The following is a 23472-nucleotide window of genomic DNA, read 5'->3' as shown; positions in this document are numbered from 1 at the left end:
ATCAAAGTTTATTATGAGTATTTCTGTAAATTGATGTGGCTCTCTGAAAATTCACCAGATGTTTTCGAGGCACATTACTGACCATAAAGCGCCGATGTAAACTGAGATTTTTGGATATAAATATGAACTTTATCGAACAAAACATACATGTATTGTGTAACATGAAGTCCTATGAGTGCCATCTGATGAAGATCATCAAATGTTAGTGATTAATTTTCTCTTTCTGCTTTTTGTGACTCCTCTCTTTGGCTGGCAAATGACAGTGTGTTTTTGTGACTAGGCTCTGACCTAATATAAACATATAGTGTGCTTTCGCTGTAAAGCCTTTTTGAAATCGGACACGATGAGTAGATTAACAATAAGTTTCTTTAATTTGGTGTATTGCACTTGTGAATGTATGAAAGGTACATATTTCTAAAAAATATTTTTGAATTTCCGCTAGCGGTACCCCTAGCCATAAGAAGTTTTAATGGTCGGACCCATCTATGTGAAGCTTGCCACAATAAGAATTAGCCACAATAGCGGTCTTTGCGGTTAGCCTTCAAAATAAGTATATCATTGACAGTGATGCAAATGAATACAAATAGTAGAATTATGCCATAATTAAATAGATCATGCTAAACGAGGTTGGAATGTTGTTATATAAAATCAACAAAAGACCATTTGTTAATTTGACTGAAATCTGTTGAAATCACACTCATACTTTAGAATTGCATTGGGGGTGTACTTATTTCACTGTAGAGCCTTACCTATGACATGGGGTATCAGTCTACTCAGTGACACCAAGAGAACATTAGAGTCGGAGCTCTTATTGCGGGACTCTGAAACAACTGTGAATTGAGCCCCATTTATTGTCAACCTATGTGTATTGAACACTATTCCCGAGGAAAAACAATACTGCGTGGATGTTTTGGAGTCTGATAACTCTGAGGAGGACATCGGAAAAAATGTCTTGGGTATTGAGTAGACTGATACCCCATTTCATTGATCCCCAATCCTTAGGTAAAGCTGTATAGTGCAATATGAATGTCAATATACGCAATAGGCTGACTGGTGAGGTGATTTCACACAGTCACAATCTCGCGATAAGAGCTACAACGCTAATATTTCGTAAACTCTTCACAGTTGTGTTCTGTGGGTGTCACCGAGTAGACTGATACCCCGTTTCATTGCTTCACATTAAAACCTTGTTTAACATGATCTAGTCTACATATAGCATTATTCCACCAATTGTAACCTTTTGCATCACTTTCAAAGAGGTACTTTTATTTTGAAGGCAAACCGCAAATTCAACTATTGTGCCTAATCCTTATTGTGGCTAGCTTCACAACACATAACCCGGTCCGGTTGAGCCGCATTAGCCAGATGAAGCTAGCTGACTGCATATAACGTTAGCTTTGGGCAACAGGGTTATGTAGCTGGAAAGCTATTTATTTTCATGAACTGAAGTTCAATTTCAATAGGCAAACAAGTGGCTACCTAGCTAATACTAACTCACAAGGATTCCTAAATCATTGCTAAGAATAATGAATATGACTGCAGTTTCTACTGGTCATTGTTTTCAGGCTGGTTGTATTGGTGCTAGCTAGGTACCAAGCTAAAGCTAGCTAGCTACCCCAGAAGTTGCGGTCCAACAAATAATGCTTTATTACCAATGTGGTACTGTAAACACATCGTTCGTGGTCTGTGTTTGCCTGTTTACAGACTTTTTTGTAGAGCTTTGACAGTAGTGGTGGCGCTTGGCTTGTACTTGCAAATTCAGAACACACAACATTCTATAATAGAACTCTGTTATTTGACGTGTCAAATTAAAAGCTTATTTAACCTGTTACCTCTACCTGGGACGCTTGCGTCCCAACTAGAGCTCTGGAAATGCAAATGCGCTACGCTAAATGCTAATAGTATTAGTTAAAACTCAAAAGTTCATTAAAATACACATGCAGGGTATCAAATTAAAGCTACACTCGTTGTGAATCCAGGCAACAAGTCAGATTTTTAAAATGCTTTTCGGCGACAGCATGAGAAGCTATTATCTGATAGCATGCACCAATACACTACAACAGAAAAGCACAGCAGGGGACGTAAACAAAATAATTAGCATTTCGGCGTTACACAAACCGCACAATAAAATAGAAAACAGTCATTACCTTTCACCATCTTCTTTGTTGGCACTCCTAGATGTCCCATAAACACTATTGGGTCTTTATTTCGATTAAATCGGGCCATATAAAGCCAAGATATCGTTATATGTAGACTGTGTGATAAACGAAAAAAACAGCGATTTCACAACGTAACGTCATTTTTTAAAATTCAAAAAGTAGACGATAAACTTTCACAAAACACTTCGAAATACGTTTGTAATGCTACTTTAGGTATTAGTAAACGTTAATAAGCGATAAAAATCATCCGTAGGCGATGTATATATCATTAGCTGTCGTCTTGGAAAAAATTTCAGGAGAGAGCTCTTCCGGAATGATCTGGGCGGAGACCGGAGGTAAGCGGTGCCCCTCTTTCGGTTCAACCAAGAATCAAAGATGATTAAATTCACAAGATACTCGACTACATGGGGATGCTGTGGGAGTTGAATGCTCGGTCTTATCTAATTCGGCTCACTGTTAACAATTGCTGGAAGTGGCGCAAGGATATTTATTTCCATTTTCTGTGATCAGGTTTTCCTGCGCTTTCCGATGTAACGCACGTTATGTAATAGCCACAGTCGTGATTTAACCAGTTTTAAAAACGTCCGAGGGTTTCCTATACACACATTCTAACCATATGAACGTACTATATTCTTGGCATGAGTAGCAGGGCGCTGAAATGTTGCGCGATTTTTAACAAAATGTTCAAAAAAGTAGAGGGTAGGAGCAACTAGTTAACCTGTTGTGACGAGCCATCCCGGATCCGGGATCGTGAATACAGCCTCAAGCTCATTACCATAACGCAAGGTTAACTATTCATGAAAATCGCAAATGAAATGAAATCAATATGCTAGCTCTCATTTAGATTAGATTTTTGTTAACAACACTGTCATCTCAGATTTTCAAAATATGCTTCTCAACAATAGCAAAACAAGCATTTGTGTAACAGTATTGATAGCTAGCGTAGCATTTAGCGTAGCATTTAGCGTTAGCATTCAGCAGGCAACATTTTCACAAAAAACAGAAAAACATTCAAATAAAATCATTTACCTTTGAAGAACTTCAGATGTTTTCAATGAGGAGACTCAGTTAGATAGCAAATGTTCAGTTTTTACAAAAATATTATTTGTTTAGGACAAATCGCTCCGTTTTCTGCGTCACGTTTAGCTACGAAAGAAACCTGTATCCAGGATTGTGTAAATCTATCCGCAAGCTCATTAGCATAACGCAACGTTAACTATTCATGAAAATCGCAAATGAAATGAAATAAATCTATTTGCTCTCAAGCTTAGCCTTTTGTTAACAACACTGTCATCTCAGATTTTCAAAAATATGCTTCTCAACCATTGCAAAACAAGCATTTGTGTAACACTATTGATAGCCTAGCATAGTATTATGCCTGACATTCAGCATGCAACATTTTCACAAAAACCAGAAAAGCATTCAAATAAAATCATTTACCTTTGAAGAACTTCGGATGTTTTCAATGAGGAGACTCTCAGATAGCAAATGTTCAGTTTTTCCTGAAAGATTATTTGTTTAGGACAAATCGCTCCGTTTTCTGCGTCACGTTTAGCTACTAAAAAAACCTGTATCCAGGATTGTGTAAATCTATCCGCAAGCTCATTAGCATAACACAACGTTAACTATTCATGAAAATCACAAATGAAATGAAATTAATCTATTTGCTCTCAAGCTTAGCCTTTTGTTAACAACACTGTCATCTCAGATTTTCAAAATATGCTTTTGAACCATAGCTAAACAAGCATTTGTGTAACAGTATTGATAGCCTAGCATAGGATTATGCCTGTCTTTCAGCATGCAACATTTTCACAAAAACCAGAAAAGGATACAAATAAAATCATTTACCTTTGAAGAACTTCAGATGTTTTCAATGAGGAGACTCTCAGTTAGATAGCAAATGTTCCGTTTTTACAAAAAATATTATTTGTGTCGACTAATCGCTCCGTTTTGTTCATCACGTTTGGGTAAAAAAATAAATAAATAAGTAATTAAAATGCAAACTTTTTTCCAAATTAACTCCATAATATCGACAGAAACATGGCAAACCGATGTTTAGAATCAATCCTCAAGGTGTTTTTCACATATCTATCGACGATAAAATCCTTCGTGGCAGTTGACTTTCTCTTCTGAAGAAATGGAACGTGCATGGACCTACAGATTACGCAATAATTTCAACACAGGACACCGGGCGGGACACCAGGTAAATGTAGTCTCTTATGGTCAATCTTCCAATGATATGCCTACAAACACGTCACAATGCTGCAGACACCTTGGAGAAACGACACAAAGGGCAGGCTCATTCCTGGCGCATTGACAGCCATATAAGGAGACATTGGAACACAGCGCCTTCAGAATCTGGGGCATTTCCAGTATGAAACTTCATATTGGTTTCGCCTGTAGCATTAGTTCTGGGGCACTCACAGATAATATCTTTGCAGTTTTGGAAACGTCAGAGTTTTGTGTTTCCAAGGCTGTCAATTCCATGCATAGTCGAGCATATTTTAGTGACAAAATATTGCGCTTAAAACGGGCACGTCTTTTTATCCAATAATGACATAGCGCCCCCATAGGTTGAAGAGGTTAACTATTCATGAAAATCGCAAATGAAATGAAATAAATCTATTTGCTCTCAATCCAAGCCTTTTGTTAACAACACTGTCATCTCAGATTTTCAAAAATATGCTTCTCAACCATTGCAAAACAAGCATTTGTGTAACACTATTGATAGCCTAGCATAGTATTATGCCTGACATTCAGCAAGCAACATTTTCACAAAAACCAGAAAAACATTCAAATAAAAATAATTTACCTTTGAAGAACTTCAGATGTTTTCAATGAGGAGACTCTCAGTTAGATTGCAAATGTTCAGTTTTTACAAAAATATTATTTGTGTTGACAAATCGCTCCGTTTTCTCCATCACGTTTGGGTAAGAAAAAAAACGAAAATTAAGTCATTAAAACGCGAACTTTTTTCCAAATTAACTCCATAATATCGACAGAAACATGGCAGACCGATGTTTAGAATCAATCCTCAAGGTGTTTTTCACATATCTATCGACGATAAATCCATCGTGGCAGTTGACTTTCTCTTCTGAAGAAATGGAACGCGCATGGACCTAGAGATTACGCAATAATATCGACACAGGACACCGGGCGGACCCCTGGTAAATGTAGTCTCTTATGGTCAATCTTCCAATGATATGCCTACAAATACGTCACAATGCTGCAGACATCTTGGACGAACGGCAGAGAGCTTAGGTTCATTCATGGGACATTCACAGCCATATAAGGAGACGATGGGAAACAGAGCCTCAAAAATTCTGCTCATTTCCTGTTTGAGGTTTCATCTTGGTTTCGCCTGTAGCATGAGTTCTGTGGCACTCACAGATAATATCTTTGCAGTTTTGAAAACGTCAGAGTGTTTTCTTTCTAAAGCTGCCAATTATATGCATAGTCGAGCATCTTTTCATGACAAAATATTGCGCTTAAAACGGGCACGTTTTTTTTATCCAATAATGACATAGCGCCCCCATAGGTTGAAGAGGTTAACATGTCAAGTAGTGTTAGACGTATATTTTTTGACACACAAATACCCAAGTGGCGTTCCATAGTATGTCGTGAAGGTAATAGCAGTGACTCTATTACTGTGTAACTCCGGTAGGGCAACATCTGAAAAACAGCGCACTTGGTAGTGTGTACCATTGATCGACCAGTCGCGAAAGCCAACATCACCAACAACAGAGAACAGTTGATTGTCAAGGGCATTGAATTCCATTATCTTGGCGTAAATGGATTTCGCCTTTGAGTTCTCTCACTGAAATGTTCTTACTCTTTCAAATGACTGCTCGACCTGTTGGCTGTTCGATCCACACAGCAGACATTGTGGGCTATGTTTTCACCACACACACAGTCAATCTTCTGTGTTGCATTTGAGTATATGCAATGACCCCGTGCACAATTGAGATAAATAAACGAGTCTTAAGAAGACAGTGATAGTAATTGCAATGAGCCCAACAATTAACATAAATACAGGGGTCTTGTATAGGAGTCTATAGTGTTTCTTCTGTTGGAACACACAACCAAGTCGACGACTGTCGGATTTTAAATTAACAAAAAAAATATGTTGGTTGGTGACTAAACTACGTAAGGTGTTATCGTGTGCAATGGGTGAATAGAGTCTGCAGACACACGACGCATACAACAGCAGAACAACGTGTTGTGTTTTTACAAGAGTAGGTAACACTGAAAGCTTCAGTTTACATTATAGACAAGCTATTAGCAAGTTACAGACAAACCAGGACATTTCCCCCCATTCCGAAGTCCCCACATCATGCATTGAGCTAAAAGTTAACTTACCTTGCAGTCGCTATAAAGTAGTGGGTGGTGGTCACGAAGATGATTCAAGAGATTTGAAGTGTTGCCAATCTTTCACAACGATTCGTTTTTTACATGTTCTGCAGACAGGGTGACCATATTCGATTAGGTTTTCCTCCACCAAAATACTGAAAGATATCAAGAGCGCTGTCACTACCTTCCATCATGTTTTCACATGCGCCTGTGTCAGACTGTTGCCAACTTTGGTTGATGCTGGGCAATATTTACCGTGAGTTTTTCAAACCGTGGTAATCAAACACGGTTTTAATTATAATTACAATTTGAAACGGTAATAGTAACCTTCGGGATTTTACTATGGTTTTTCGTGAAACCAGTAGTCGTTTCATCCCTAATATAGACATTTCAAATGTTATGTCACTGCTATTTAAAAAGTGATGTAACAACGAGAAAATAAATAAACTGATAAATATAGGTTATATTTACAATGGTGTTTGTGCTGGTTGCCATTTTCTTGTGGCAACAGGTCACACATCTTGCTGCTGTGGTGGCACACTGTGGCAGTGTTTTCGCTGCACTAATTTAACTGTGGCGTTGTGCCACGGCAAAATCATTGCTGCCACGCCCCAAAAATATGAAACGCTCTTTGAAGATGCTAGAACAGTCCACATTGTAACAATGTGCACTGACAGTCGGAAAGCAAGTTCAGGGAGGGAGTGTTAATAAAATAAAGGGAACATGATACAAAACAAGAAACATGAACAACGAACAGACATGAAACTGAAACAATAATGCCTGGGGAAGGAACTAAAGGGAGTGACATATATAGGGCAGGTAATCAGGGAAGTGATGGAGTCCAGATGAGTTTGATGACGGTGCGCGTAACAATGGTGACAGGTGTGCGTCATAACGACCAGCCTGGTGACCTAGAGGCCGGTGAGGGGGCACATGTGACAGTACCCCCTCCCTGGCGCACGGCTCCAGCCGCAGGACGCCAACCAAAATGACGATCCCGGGGATCCATAGTGGACTGGTCAACCCTTCTGATGCGTGGGAACCTGTTGCCAGCTGGAGCGCGGAAACCTGTCAGACCGGCTGAGGCAGATGAGCCAGACGAGCCAGTGGAAGCAGGGGAGCCTGACGAGCCGGTGGAAGCAGGGGAGCCTGACGAGCCGGTGGAAGCAGGGGAGCCTGACGAGCCGGTGGAAGCAGGGGAGCCTGACGAGCCAGTGGAAGCAGGGGAGCCTGACGAGCCAGTGGAAGCAGGAGAGCCGGTGAAGGCATGGAAGCCCAACGAGCCAGTGGAAGCAGGGGAGCCTGACGCGCCAGTGGAAGCAGGGGAGCCAGTGGAAGCAGGGGAGCCTTGATGAGCCAGTGGAAGCAGGGGAGCCTGACGAGCCGGTGAAGGCATGAAAGCCCGATGAGCCAGTGGAAGCAGGGGAGCCCGACAAGCCAGTGGAAGCAGACGAGCCTGACGAGCCAGTGGAAGCAGACGAGCCTGACGAGCCAGTGGAAGCAGACGAGCCAGACGAGCCAGTGGAAGCAGGGGAGCCTGACGATCCAGTGGAAGCAGACGAGCCTGACGAGCCAGTGGAAGCAGACGAGCCTGACGAGCCAGTGGAAGCAGGCGAGCCAGACGAGCCAGTGGAAGCAGGGGAGCCTGACGATCCAGTGGAAGCAGGGGAGCCTGACGATCCAGTGGAAGCAGGGGAGCCTGACGATCCAGTGGAAGCAGGGGAGCCTGACGATCCAGTGGAAGCAGGGGAGCCTGACGAGCCAGTGGAAGCAGGGGAGCCTGACGATCCAGTGGAAGCAGGGGAGCCTGACGATCCAGTGGAAGCAGGGGAGCCTGACGATCCAGTGGAAGCAGGGGAGCCTGACGAGCCAGTGGAAGCAGGGGAGCCTGACGAGCCAGTGGAAGCAGGGGAGCCTGACGAGCCAGTGGAAGCAGGGAAGCCTGACAATCCAGTGGAAGCAGGGGAGCCTGACGATCCAATGGAAGCAGGGGAGCCTGGCGATCCAGTGGAAGCAGGGGAGCCTGACGATCCAGTGGAAGCAGGGGAGCCTGACGATCCAGTGGAAGCAGGGGAGCCTGGCGATCCAGTGGAAGCAGGGGAGCCTGACGATCCGGTGAAGGCATGAAAGCCCGACGAGCTGGCTGTAGCTGCGTGAGCCGTCATTCTGAAACGATGTGCGCTGACAGTCGGGAAGCAAGTTCAGGGAGGGAGTGTTAATAAAATAAATGGAACATGATACAAAACAAGAAACATGAACAACGAACAGACATGAAACTGAAACAATAATGCCTGGGGAAGGAACTAAAGGGAGTGACATATATAGGGCAGGTAATCAGGGAAGTGATGGAGTCCAGATGAGTTTGATGACGCGCAGGTGCAAGTAACGATGGTGAGGCCGGAAAGGGTGCACACGTGACACACATTTACTTTTCCTCTGCAAACAAACAAGTAATGAATAGAAACATTTGACACCCCCATAGTAGAATAGTTTATCTATTTACCTAGTCGGCTTGTTGTGTGTTCTATGTGAGAAATATTCCTCTCGAGGCGCATTCAAGTTGAGTGCCAAAGGGAGGGAAACTTGCACTCTTACAAGCAAATGCACAACCATTTTTGCAATAATGCTTAAAACAGCAGTTTTAATCGCCTTTGTTAAAAAGAGGACAATCCCAGTTTTCTCTTCCTACTTTATTTCTCAACTCCTAAATACTGTGTGTTCAAAATGTACCATTTTAAACCTAGAGTTTTAGCAGCTTCATGGTTAAGCATGTTATTGTTCAGCAATTCACCATGAGTGCATAGGGGAGAATGGGGCTAAATGCAACACGGGTCAATTGTAGAGTAACTTGGGGTAAAATGCTACCCTACCTCAACATTTTTGGGGGGGAGTGACGTACAATTTTGGGTGAGTAGTGGCAATCAGGGAAAGTGTTGGGGGGGAGAATGGTGTAGAAGTGGTTTCTGTGAGAAGTACAGGCAGGGGCATGCTACCCCAAATGGCGAATTACCTCAAGTTACCCTAACAGGAAGGCCTACATTATATTCAGTGTGTTTATGGGACATAAAATTCTTCATTAGGATGCTAACTAGTTAAAAGACTACATTGGGGATCTAGCTAATGATTAGCCCAATAGTATGGCTTCAGCCTATTTATTTACAGCCACTATGCTGCATCAGATGGGCTACGGGTGATAATGCTTATTGCTAATAGCATACCTGATGATATGGACCATGCATAGGCTATATGTCTCTTATATGGTCAAACATTTGGCACGTCTCTCTCGCTCTCTCTCTCTTTGCTGTAATGGGCCAATTAGCACTAACGTGATGGATGGGCCACGCAATGAGCAGATCCAATGGAGAGAAAAGTTGATACGAAGGAGGGAGGTGGTGTAATAAAGTGCTGGCCATTTAAACCGGTGCCCAGGAAGTGGGGATGAAATGAACTGGTCTGTAATATCCTGTGATCTGTTTGCATTGCCAGTCAGAGTCTGTGGGTGTGTTCGTAAATTCTCTCTGGCTATTTACTCCGATTTCAGAGCATTCTCGTCTGACTGTGCCACAGCGCAGAATAACTGATGAATTTACGAACACTCAACACCTGTTGAATATGACCGGTGTCAGTAAAATGACCGGTGTCAATTGTTGCCAGCAGCACAGATACAGTCACCAATGCTCTGGATAACATGAAAACAGCCTAACCAGCTCTGCTAGGACGAATAAAATGGCCAGTGGGGTATTCTCTCATTTGTGTCTGGAAGTAGCAAGCTAGCCAACGTTAGTCCATTAGCTTGGGTGCTTGACTGTTGTTGTGAGGTCAGAATGCTCAGATCAACCCTACTCCTCAGCCAGAGAGTCCATTGTGTGCTCTGAACGCTTCGAGAGCGAAACGCTTCAAATTTATGAACCGGCAATCTGACAACGCTCTGAATTTACGAACGACCCAGAGTGCACTCTGACACAATGGACCTTAAAAGCATGTGCCCCAAATTGCACCCTATTCTTTGTATAGTGCACTACTTTCTTCCTATAGAGTTCTACTTTTTGTACAAAGTAGTATTGTATATAGAGAATAGGGTGCCGTTTGGGACACAGACTAAGATTATGTTTACCGTAATTCTATGGTGGCCGTACATGTGTGATCATATTGCTGGAATCAAGATGAACAAAGCAGGAAATCCGGGAATCCTCCAACCATGATTTTTGGAAAACCTTAAAAAGTTAACCTAATCTCAGATTAAGGAGCAAGACCTGTTGCCATGGCTAAAACCAAAGCAAGACCTGTTGCCATGGCTAAAACCAAAGCAGTGGGCGGTTATTTTTGCTAGCTGTAATCAAAACATTTCTGCTAACCCATCTCATTTCATTAGAGTTATTCAGAGCTTAATGCTGCTGAGTGACCTGTAGTGTTTATTAAAAAAGCTACTGTTTACCACTCTGTCATTGGACCTGGGATGGAGGGAAGAGGTTAGAGGGAAGGGAGGATGAACGAGAACAGGAATGGAAGAAGAGAAATGGAGAGAGAAAATACTCAAGGTTGGGCTAAATGCATTACCTAACCTTCCCTGTTGTTCTCACATAATAGTGGACAATGACACTTGGATTGAATGACATTTATGCTGTCTGGGACTATATGGCACAGGATGATGACTTAAGCGACGTACTGAGGGTCTGTGGACACAATGGCCCCATCAGTGTTGTTCTGGAGGAACAATGGCCTCCATCAGTGTTGTGCTGGAGGAACAATGGCCCCCATCAGTGTTGTGCTGGAGGAACAATGGCCCCCATCAGTGTTGTGCCGGAGGAACAATGGCCCCATCAGTATTGTGCTGGAGGATCAATGGCTCCCATCAGTGTTGTTCTGGAGGAACAATGGCCCCCATCAGTGTTGTGCTGGAGGAACAATGGCCCCCATCAGTGTTGTTCTGGAGGAACAATGGCCCCCATCAGTGTTGTGCTGGAGGAACAATGGCCCCCATCAGTGTTGTTCTGGAGGAACAATGGCCTCCATCAGTGTTGTGCTGGAGGAACAATGGCCCCCATCAGTGTTGTTCTGGAGGAACAATGGCCCCCATCAGTGTTGTTCTGGAGGAACAATGGCCCCCATCAGTGTTGTGCTGGAGGAACAATGGCCCCCATCAGTGTTGTTCTGGAGGAACAATGGCCCCCATCAGTGTTGTTCTGGAGGAACAATGGCCCCCATCAGTGTTGTACTGGAGGAACAATGGCCCCCATCAGTGTTGTGCCGGAGGAACAATGGCCCCCATCAGTGTTGTTCTGGAGGAACAATGGCCCCCATTAGTGTTGTGCCGGAGGAACAATGGCCCCCATCAGTGTTGTGCTGGAGGAACAATGGCCCCCATCAGTGTTGTGCTGGAGGAACAATGGCACCTATCAGTGTTGTTCTGGAGGAACAATGGCCTCCATCAGTGTTGTGCTGGAGGAACAATGGCCCCTATCAGTGTTGTGCAGGAGGAACAATGGCCCCCATCAGTGTTGTGCAGGAGGAACAATTGCCCCCATCAGTGTTGTGCCGGAGAAACAATGGCCTTCATCGGTGTTGTGCTGGAGAAACAATGGCCTTCATCGGTGTTGTGCTGGAGGAACAATGGCCCCCATCAGTGCCTGGGAACCCTGTCATAGTCTGTCCTTCTCGGGACAAGAACAAGATGACCCGTCAGAGCGAGTGTGAGATACAGATTGTGTAAACTCCTGGTCATAAACATTGTCTGATGAGTGTTCTCTCTCTCTCTCTCTCTCTCTCTCTCTCTCTCTCTCTCTCTCTCTCTCTCTCTCTCTTTCCCCCTCGCTTTCTCTTTCCCCTCGATCTCGCCCTCTTTCCTCCCCCTCACTCTGTCTCTTTCCCCTACCCTCTTTCTCTCCCCTTATCTCTCTCTCCCCTTATCTCTCTCTCTCTCCTAGGTCTCTAGGGTTGACGGATGAGTAGATTGTAGAAGAGCAGGGAGGATTGGGGTTAACAGTCAGACACAGGTAAGATCACCACGTGTCCTCTTGTTTATCCCTACAGGTGTCGTTATAGGTCCTGAGAGTGTATTATCTGTTGTCTAAGGGTTATGTATAGTTGTACTGCAAGTATTTGGGATTGTGTGTCTCTGTTTAGGCTATATGGTTTGTGTGGGTGTGTTTTAAATGTACGTTTATTTTAATGCACTTTCCAATGTTTATAAGCATCTCTGTGTGTGTGTGTGTGTGTGTGTGTGTGTGTGTGTGTGTGTGTGTGTGTTTGAAACAGAGTGAGAGAGAAGTATGTCTGTTTGTATATAAACAAGCGTTTGTGTGGGTGTAATGTACGGAATGTGCCAGGAGTGTTAAGCCGATCTTAAGGCTTGTCCATGACTCTTCTCTCTCCCTGGTCTAGACTGATGTTATCAAAGCAGAGTGGTGTTGCCCCAGGCTACTACCACTGTCTGAATGTAGCCTTGTGTTGCCCCTGGCTACTACCACTGTCTGAATGTAGCCTTGTGTTGCCCCAGGCTACTACCACTGTCTGAATGTAGCCTTGTGTTGCCCCTGGCTACTACCACTGTCTGAATGTAGCCTTGTGTTGCCCCAGGCTACTACCACTGTCTGAATGTAGCCTTGTGTTGCCCCAGGCTACTACCACTGTCTGAATGTAGCCTTGTGTTGCCCCTGGCTACTACCACTGTCTGAATGTAGCCTTGTGTTGCCCCAGGCTACTACCACTATCTGACTGTAGCGTTGTGTTGCCCCTGGCTACTACCACTGTCTGAATGTAGCCTTGTGTTGCCCCAGGCTACTACCACTATCTGACTGTAGCGTTGTGTTGCCCCTGGCTACTACCACTGTCTGAATGTAGCCTTGTGTTGCCCCAGGCTACTACCACTATCTGACTGTAGCGCTGTGTTGCCCCTGGCTACTACCTCTATCTGACTGTAGCGTTGTGTTGCCCCTGGCTACTACCACTATCTGAATGTAGCCTTGTGTTGCCCCTGGCTACTACCACTATCTGACTGTAGCCTTGTGTTGCCCCTGGCTACTACCACTATCTGACTGTAGCGTTGTGTTGCCCCTGGCTACTACCACTATCTGACTGTAGCCTTGTGTTGCCCCTGGCTACTACCACTATCTGACTGTAGCCTTGTATTGCCCCTGGCTACTACCACTATCTGACTGTAGCCTTGTGTTGCCCCAGGCTACTACCACTATCTGACTGTAGCCTTGTATTGCCCCTGGCTACTACCACTGTCTGAATGTAGCCTTGTGTTGCCCCAGGCTACTACCACTATCTGACTGTATCGTTGTGTTGCCCCTGGCTACTACCACTATCTGACTGTAGCCGTGTGTTGCCCCAGGCTACTACCACTGTCTGAATGTAGCCTTGTGTTGCCCCAGGCTACTACCACTATCTGACTGTAGCCTTGTGTTGCCCCTGGCTACTACCACTGTCTGAATGTAGCCTTGTGTTGCCCCAGGCTACTACCACTATCTGACTGTGGCCTTGTGTTGCCCCAGGCTACTACCACTATCTGACTGTAGCCTTGTCTTTACAGTTCCACCCTGACAACCCAGTCACAACCATGATCACAGGTAGAGGAAGACATCCCCTGTATCTACAGCCCTTAAACACCTGTATAACGCTAATATAATGCTGTTTTAACATTGGTGTAATGCTATTGTGAGAACGCTGGCTAATGTTACCTCATCACTGTTCCATATTGTTTAACCTGTCATAAACACATAAACATCCAAACCCTGGAGCCTTCAGTTTAATGCCCCCCTTTTTCTGATCAACTGCTTTTCATCCCATCCCATGATGCTTTGCTCACCTGATATTCTTCAGGGCGCTATCTTTAGTCTATGTGCTTTGATTTGTTTATTTAAAAACATGTTGGGGTGGAAAGGGTATAGTTAAGTCATACACCGTGACGTTTTTTTAAAAAGTGGAATTAAATTGAGTGCATATACAGTTGAAGTCGGAAGTTTACAAACACCTTAGCCAAATACATTTAAACTCAGTTTCACAATTCCTGACATTTAATCCTAGTAAAAATTCCCTGTCTTAGGTCAGTTAGGATCACCACTTTATTTTAAGAATGTGAAATGTCAGAATAATAGTAGAGAGAATGATTTATTTCAGCTTTTATTTCTTTCATCACATTCCCAGTGGGTCAGAAGTTTACACTAGAGGTTGACCGATTAATTAGGGCTGATTTCAAGTTTTCTTAACAATCGGTAATTGGCATTTTTGGACACCGATTATGGCCGATTACATTGCACTCCACGTGGAGACTGCGTGGCAGGCTGACTACCTGTTACGTGAGTGCAGCAAGGAGCCAAGATAAGTTGCTAGCTAGCATTAAACTTATCTTATAAAAAACAATTAATCTTAACATAATCTCTAGTTAACTACACATGGTTGATGATATTACTGGGTTATCTAGCTTGTCCTGCATTGCATATAATCAATGCGGTGGCTGTTAATTTATCATCGAATCACAGCCTACTTCAACTTCGCCAAACAGGTGATTTAACAAGCGCATTTGGGAAAAAGCACGTTGTACCAACGTGTACCTAACCATAAACTTCAATGCCTTTCTTAAAATCAATACACAAGTATATATTTTTAAACCTGCATATTTAGTTAATATTGCCTGCTAACCTGGATTTCTTTTAACTAGGGAGATTGTGTCACTTCTCTTGCGTTCTGTGCAAGCAGAGTCAGGGTATATGCAGCAGTGTCACGTTCGTTGTACGGAGGAGACCAAGGCGCAGCGTAAGATGAATACATACTTTTTAATGAAGACGAAGAACACTTAACAAACTATACAAAACAACAAACCGAATGTGACACTATATAATACTAGTGCAGACACAGGTAACTAGACATAGACAATGACCCACGAAATAACCCAAGGAATATGGCTGCCTAAATATGGTTCCCAATCAGAGACAACAATAAACAGCTGCCTCTAATTGAGAACCAATCTAGGCAACCATAGACATATAAATACCTAGACTAGTGAACACCCATAGACATACAAAAGCCCTAGACAGGAACAAAAACACATACATCACCCATGTCACACCCTTACCTAACCAAAATAATAAAGAAAACAAAGAATACTAAGGTCAGGGCGTGACAAGCAGTTTGGGCCAACAGGCTCGTTACGAACTGTGTGAAGACCATTTCTTCCTAACAAAGACTGTAATTAATTTGCCAGAATTGTACATAATTATGAAATAACGTTGAAGGTTGTGCAATGTAACAGCAATATTTAGACTTAGGCATGCCACCTGTTAGATAAAATATGGAACGGTCCCGTATTTCACTGAAAGAATAAACGTTTTGTTTTCGAAATGATAGTTTCTGGATTTGACCATATTAATGACCAAAGGCTCGTATTTCTGTGTGTTATTATATTATAATTAAGTCTATGATTTGATATTTGATAGAGCAGTCTGACTAAGCGGTGGTAGGCAGCAGCAGGCTCGTAAGCATTCATTCAAACAGCACTTTCCTGCATTTGCCAGCAGCTCTTCGCAATGCTTGAAGCACCGCGCTGTTTATGACTTCAAGCCTATCAACTCCCGGGATTAGGTTGGCAATACTATAGTGCCTATAAGAACATCCAATAGTCAAAGGTATATGAAATACAAATGGTATAGAGAGAAATAATCCTATAATGCCTATAATAACTACAACCTAAAACGTCTTACCTGGGAATATTGAAGACTCATGTTAAAAGGAACCACCAGCTTTCATATGTTCTCATGTTCTGAGCAAGGAACTTAAACGTTAGCTTTTTACATGGTAAATATTGTACTTTTACTTTCTTCTCCAACACTTTATTTTTGCATTATTTAAACCAAATTGAACATGCTTCATTATTTTTTGGAGACTAAATGGATTTTTATTGATATACTATAGTAAGTTCAAATAAAGTGTTCATTCAGTATTGTTGTAATTGTCATTATTACAAATATATATAAATTGTCCAATTAATCGGTATCAGCTTTTTTTGGTCCTCCAATAATCGGTATCAGCGTTGAAAAATCATAATCGGTCGACCTCTAGTTTACATACACTCAATTAGTATTTGGTAGCATTGCCTTTAAATTGTTCAACTTGGGTCAAACGTTTCGTGTAGCCTTCCATACGCTTCCCACAATAAATTGGGTGAATTTTGGCCCGTTCCTCCTGACAGAGCTGGTGTAACTGAGTCAGGTTTGTAGGCCTCCTTGCTTGCACATGCTTCTTCAGTTCTGCCCACACATTTTCTATAGGATTCAGGTCAGGGCTTTGTGATGGCCAGTCCAATACCTTGACTTTGTTGTTCTTAAGCCATTTTGCCACATCTTTGGAAGTATGCTTGGGGTCATTGTCCATTTGGAAGACCCATTTGTGACCAAGCTTTAACTTCCTGACTGATGTCTTGAGATGTTGCTTCAATATAGCCACATAATTTTCATGCCTCATGATGCCATCTATTTTGTGAAGTGCACCAGTGTGTCCCCATGTGCAGTTGCAAACTGTAGTCTGGCTTTTTTATGCGGTTTTGGAGCAGTGGCTTCTTCCATTCTGAGCGGCCTTTTAGGTTATGTCAATATAGGACTCGTTTTACTGTGGATATAGATACTTTTGTACCTGTTTCCTCCAGCATCTTCACAATGGCCTTTGCTGTTGTTCTGGGATTGATTTGCACTTTTCACACCAAAGTACGTTCATCTCTAGAGACAGAACACGTCTCCTTCCTGAGCTGTATGACGGCTGCGTGGTCTCACAGTGTTTATACTTGCGTACTGTTGTTTGTACAGATGAACGTTGTACCTTCAGGCGTTTGGAAAATGCTCCCAAGGATGAACCAGTTTTTTTTCTGAGGTCTTGGCTGACTTCTTTTGATTTTCCCATGATGTCAAGCAAAGATCCACTGAGTTTGAAGGTAGGCCATGAAATACATTTTCAGAATGGTGGGTGTTGCTGGTGGATGCAGTCACGCGCAGGAAAGCAGAGAATTGTGAGGAACGTAACTTTACTCAGAATAATGAATGGTGCAAGGTAAAACAATACACTTGCCCAAACACAAACACACGAACATCAACTTTTACACACGGGCAAGAAACAGCACCCGTCTAAAATAACCAGTCACCAACATTACCAAACATGACATAAAACAATCAGCACCCGTCTAAAATAACCAGTCACCAACATTACCAAACATGACATAAAACAATCCCGCACAACACCATGGGGGAAACCGAGGGTTAAATACATGAAGAATAATTAGGGGAATAAAAAACAGGGGTGTAGAAACAAAGACAAAACAAATGGAAAATGAAAAGTGAATCGGCGATGGCTTGTAGACGGGCGACGCCGAGTGCCGCCCGAACAAGGAGAGGAACCGACTTCGGCCGAAGTCGTGACATACATCCACAGGTACACCTCCAATTGACTAAAATTATATCATTTAGCCTATCAGAAACTTATAAAGCCATGACATAATTTTCTGGAATTTTCCAAGTTGTTTAAAGGCACAGTCAACTTAGTGTATGTAAACTTCTGACCCACTGGAATTGTGATACAGCGAATTATAAGTGAAATAATCTGTCTGTAAACAATTGTTGGAAAAATTACTTGTGTCATGCACAAAGTAGATGCCCTAACCGACTTGCCAAAACTATAGTTTGTTAACAAGAAATGCATGGAGTGGTTGAAAAACGAGTTTTAATGACTCCAACCTAAGTGTATGTAAACTTCCGACTTCAATTGTATCAGATATAATGTCTTCTAGAGAGCTACCGCAGTTACAGAGAATCACACAGAACTTTGAGAGAGAGAGCAAGGGAGGGAGAGAGAGAAATAGAGAGAATTCAGAACAGATTCTGTAATCCTGTGTTTTTGCGGTCAGATTCAAGGGAAGAGAGGGGGGGGGAGGGTCTGACTGGCAACAGGGAGGGAGGGAAGAGAGAGGGGGTTGGGTCTGACTGGGAACAGGGAGGGAGGGAAGAGAGAGGGGGTTGGGTGTGACTGGGAACAGGGAGGGAGGGAGGGAAGAGAGAGGGGGGTGGGTCTGACTGGGAACAGGGAGGGAGGGAAGTTAGAGGAGGGTGGGGTGTGACTGGCAACCGAGGAGGGTCTACAGCAGCACCTAGATCTTCTGCACAGACTCTGTCAGACCTGGGCCCTGACAGTAAATCTCAGTAAGACAAAAATAATGGTGTTCCAAAAAAGGTCCAGTTGCCAGGACCACAAATACAAATTCCATCTAGACACCGTTGCCCTAGAGCACACAAAAAACTATACATACATTTCCCTAAACATCAGCGCCACAGGTAACTTCCACAAAGCTGTGAACGATCTGAGAGACAAGGCAAGAAGGGAATTCTATGCATTCAAAAGGAACATACATTTTGACATACCAATTAGGATCTGCCTAAAAATACTTGAATCAGTTATAGAACCCGTTGCCCTTTATGGTTGTGAGGTCTGGGGTCCGCTCACCAACCAAGAATTCACAAAATGGGACAAACACCAAATTGAGACTGCATTCAGAATTCTGCAAAAATCTCCTCAGTGTACAATTTAAAACACCAAATAATGCATGCAGAGCAGAATTAGGCCGATTCCCGCTAATGATCAAATTCCAGAAAAGAGCTGTTAAATTCTACAGACTCAGTGAGCATAGCCTTGCTATTGAGAAAAGCCGCCATAGGCAGACCTGACTCTCAAGAGAAGACAAGCTATTTGCACACTGCCCACAAAATGAGGTGGAAACTGAGCTGCACTTCCTAACCTCCTGCCAAGTGTATGACCATATTAGATACACATATTTCCCTCAGATTATACAGATCCACAAAGAATTAGAATACAAACTCGATTTTGATCAACTCCCATATCTACCTCAGTGTGCAATCACAGCAGCAAGATTTGTGACCTGTTGCCACAAGAAAAGGTCAACCAGTGAAGAACAAACACCATTGTAAATACAACCCATATTTATGTTTATTTATTTTCCCTTTAGTACTTTAACTATTTGCACATTGTTACAACACTGTATATATACGTAATATAACATTTTAATGTCTTTATTCTTTTGGAACTTCTGTGAGTGTAATGTCTACTGTTCATTTTGATTGTTTATTTCACTTTTGTATATTATCTACTTCACTGGCTTTGGCAATGTTTAACATGGGTGTGGTGGGTGTGACTGGGGACAGGGAGGGAGGGAGGGAAGAGAGAGGGAGCTAGCTAGCTCACATACAACAGGACTGATATCAGTAGCAAGCGGAGTAAACGATAAGAGCTAACATTACAGTCATCGGAGTGTCATATCATATTTAACAAACCAAACATTGAAAACCAGGTCATGTAAAAAACGGTTCGTGCATCAATAACGGTGTATAATATAATATGGTGCCCTATAAGTACAGTGTGTGTGTGACTGTGAAGGTGGGTACTGGTTGAAGAGATGGGGATATGGGCCAGACTGAAACAAACCCTCAACAGCATCTCTATCATCTCCTGTCTCTCTATCATCTCCTGTCTCTCTTTCATCTCCTGTCTCTCTTTCATCTCCTGTCTCTCTTTCATCTCCTGTCTCTCTATCATCTCCTGTCTCTCTTTCATCTCCTGTCTCTCTATCATCTCCTGTCTCTCTTTCATTTCCTGTCTCTCTATCATCTCCTGTCTCTCTATTATCTCCTGTCTCTCTATCATCTCCTGTCTCTCTATTATCTCCTGTCTCTCTATCATCTCCTTTCTCTCTTTCATCTCCTGTCTCTCTATCATCTCCTGTCTCTCTATCATCTCCTGTCTCTCTATCATCTCCCGTCTCTCTATCATCTCCTGTCTCTCTTTCATCTCCTTTCTCTCTATCATCTCCTGTCTCTCTATCATCTCCTGTCTCTCTATCATCTCCTGTCTCTCTATCATCTCCTGTCTCTCTATTATCTCCTGTCTCTCTATCATCTCCTGTCTCTCTATCATCTCCTGTCTCTCTTTCATCTCCTTTCTCTCTTTCATCTCCTGTCTCTCTATCATCTCCTGTCTCTCTATCATCTCCTGTCTCTCTATTATCTCCTGTCTCTCTATCATCTCCTTTCTCTCTTTCATCTCCTGTCTCTCTATCATCTCCTGTCTCTCTATCATCTCCCGTCTCTCTATCATCTCCTGTCTCTCTTTCATCTCCTTTCTCTCTATCATCTCCTGTCTCTCTATCATCTCCTGTCTCTCTATCATCTCCTGTCTCTCTATCATCTCCTGTCTCTCTATTATCTCCTGTCTCTCTATCATCTCCTGTCTCTCTATCATCTCCTGTCTCTCTTTCATCTCCTTTCTCTCTTTCATCTCCTGTCTCTCTATCATCTCCTGTCTCTCTATCATCTCCTGTCTCTCTATCATCTCCCGTCTCTCTATCATCTCCCGTCTCTCTATCATCTCCCGTCTCTCTATCATCTCAGATCTCTCTATCATCTCCTGTTTCTCTATCATCTCCTGTCTCTATCATCTCCTGTCTCTCTATCATCTCCTGTCTCTCTATCATCTCCCGTCTCTCTATCATCTCCCGTCTCTCTATCATCTCCTGTCTCTCTATCATCTCCCGTCTCTCTATCATCTCCCGTCTCTCTATCATCTCCCGTCTCTCTATCATCTCCCGTCTCTCTATCATCTCCCGTCTCTATCATCTCCTGTCTCTCTATCATCTCCCATCTCTCTATCATCTCCAGTCTCTCTATCATCTCCTGTCTCTCTATCATCTCCCGTCTCTCTATCATCTCCCGTCTCCCATCTCTCTATCATCTCCTGTCTCTCTATCATCTCCTGTCTCTCTATCATCTCCCGTCTCTCTATCATCTCCCGTCTCTCTATCATCTCCCATCTCTCTATCATCTCCTGTCTCTCTTTCATCTCCTTTCTCTCTTTCATCTCCTGTCTCCCGTCTCTCTATCATCTCCTGTCTCTCTTTCATCTCCTGTCTCTCTATCATCTCAGATCTCTCTATCATCTCCTGTTTCTCTATCATCTCCTGTCTCTCTATCATCTCCTGTCTCTCTTTCATCTCATATCTCTCTATCATCTCCTGTTTCTCTTCCATCTCATATCTCTCTATCATCTCCTATATATCATATCCTATCTATCATCTCCTATCTCTCTATCATCTCCTGTCTATCCTCCTATCTCTCTATCATGTCCTATCTATCAATCATCTCCTATCTATCATCTTATAGCTCTCTATCATCTCCTATATCTCTATCATCTCCTATATCTCTATCATCTCGTATCTATCATCTCCGATCTCTCTATCATCTCCTGTCTCTCTATCATCGCCCGTCTCTCTTTCATCTCCTGTCTCTCTTTCATCTCCTATATCTCTATCATCTCCTATCTCTCTATCATCTATCTATCATCTCCGATCTCTCTATCATCTCCCGTCTCTCTATCATCTCCCGTCTCTCTATCATCTCCTGTCTCTCTATCATCTCCCGTCTCTCTATCATCTCCCGTCTCTCTATCATCTCCCGTCTCTCTATCATCTCCCGTCTCTCTATCATCTCCCATCTCTCTATCATCTCCCGTCTCTCTATCATCTCCCGTCTCTCTATCATCTCCCGTCTCTCTATCATCTCCCGTCTCTCTATCATCTCCCGTCTCTCTATCATCTCCCGTCTCTCTATCATCTCCCGTCTCTCTATCATCTCCCGTCTCTCTATCATCTCCCGTCTCTCTTATCATCTCCCGTCTCTCTATCATCTCCTGTCTCTCTATCATCTCCTGTCTCTCATCTCCCCGTCTCTATCATCTCCCGTCTATCTATCATCTCCCGTCTCTCTATCATCTCCCGTCTCTCTATCATCTCCCGTCTCTCTATCATCTCCCGTCTCTCTATCATCCCCTGTCTCTCTATCATCTCCCGTCTCTCTATCATCTCCCGTCTCCCATCTCTCTATCATCTCCTGTCTCTCTATCATCTCCTGTCTCTCTATCATCTCCCGTCTCTCTATCATCTCCCGTCTCTCTATCATCTCCCGTCTCTCTATCATCTCCCGTCTCTATCATCTCCCGTCTCTCTATCATCTCCAGTCTCTCATCTCCCGCCTCATCATCCTGTCTCTCTATCATCTCCCCGTCTCTATCATCTCCTGTCTCTCTATCATCTCCCGTCTCTCTATCATCTCCCGTCTCTCTATCATCTCCCGTCTCTCTATCATCTCCCGTCTCTCTATCATCTCCCGTCTCTCTATCATCTCCCGTCTCTCTATCATCCCCTGTCTCTCTATCATCTCCCGTCTCTCTATCATCTCCTGTCTCTCTATCATCTCCTGTCTCTCTATCATCTCCTGTCTCTCTATCATTCTATCATCTCCTGTCTCTCTATCATCTCCTGTCTCTCTTTCATCTCCTTTTTCTGTAAATTGCTTTTAGTTTAATCCCCCTGCTATTGTTTCTCACTGTCTTTCTATCTGTCTTTCTCTGTCCTCTATCTCCCTGTATCCTTCTCTCTCTTCCTTCTCTCTGTGTTTAGAGACTGTTTCTCATTGTGTAGTAGTTGGAAGTTGAAGGGCAGAGCAGCTAGCTTTAGACCACCTGTCCCTCAGTGGAGGTGGTGGGGGTAATCTTTCGGTTAGGTAAGCATTGCTGTGGTCGAGGAGCGGTCATGGTCCTGGCTATGGAGGACGCCTCTCCCAATGGGTTGGAGGGAGAGGTGGAGCCCCCTCCGGATGCAGGCGGGACGGGAGAGGCAGGCGGGACAGGAGGGGGGGTGGTTGGGTCCAGGGAGGGGGCGGCTGCTGAGCCCACAGAGGGGGCCAACACATCCGGAGGCAAGACTCTCAGTTGCCAGATAGTTATACTATGGAAAATATTTGTTGCCCGATATTAGTACAACAGAGAGAGCTATTGTTTCCAGCTAGATATGCCTTGCCAGCTATTCATTACCTTCCAGGGGAAAGATACTTTTTGACCGATATTTCAGAACTATTTG

General features: G+C 43.3%; 1 protein-coding gene across 3 annotated transcripts in view; it reads left to right on the top strand.

The window, feature by feature from the left end:
- pals2b (protein associated with LIN7 2, MAGUK p55 family member b) overlaps positions 1–23472 on the top strand; it is an 87598-nt gene that overhangs the window by 31361 nt on the left and 32765 nt on the right. For 2 of the 3 annotated variants that reach the window (XM_065017929.1, XM_065017927.1), the window contains exons 2-3: positions 12434–12502; positions 14044–14080. In XM_065017929.1, coding sequence (XP_064874001.1) covers positions 14071–14080 — 10 coding nt within the window. In that variant the 5' untranslated portion in view covers positions 12434–12502; positions 14044–14070. The remainder of the gene's footprint in view (positions 1–12433; positions 12503–14043; positions 14081–23472) is intronic. The other variant, XM_065017928.1, reaches the window with a different exon arrangement.

This window comes from Oncorhynchus nerka, linkage group LG4 (assembly GCF_034236695.1).
Source record: "Oncorhynchus nerka isolate Pitt River linkage group LG4, Oner_Uvic_2.0, whole genome shotgun sequence".
Lineage (NCBI taxonomy): Eukaryota > Metazoa > Chordata > Actinopteri > Salmoniformes > Salmonidae > Oncorhynchus > Oncorhynchus nerka.
This window is presented reverse-complemented; position numbering and strand designations above follow the sequence as displayed.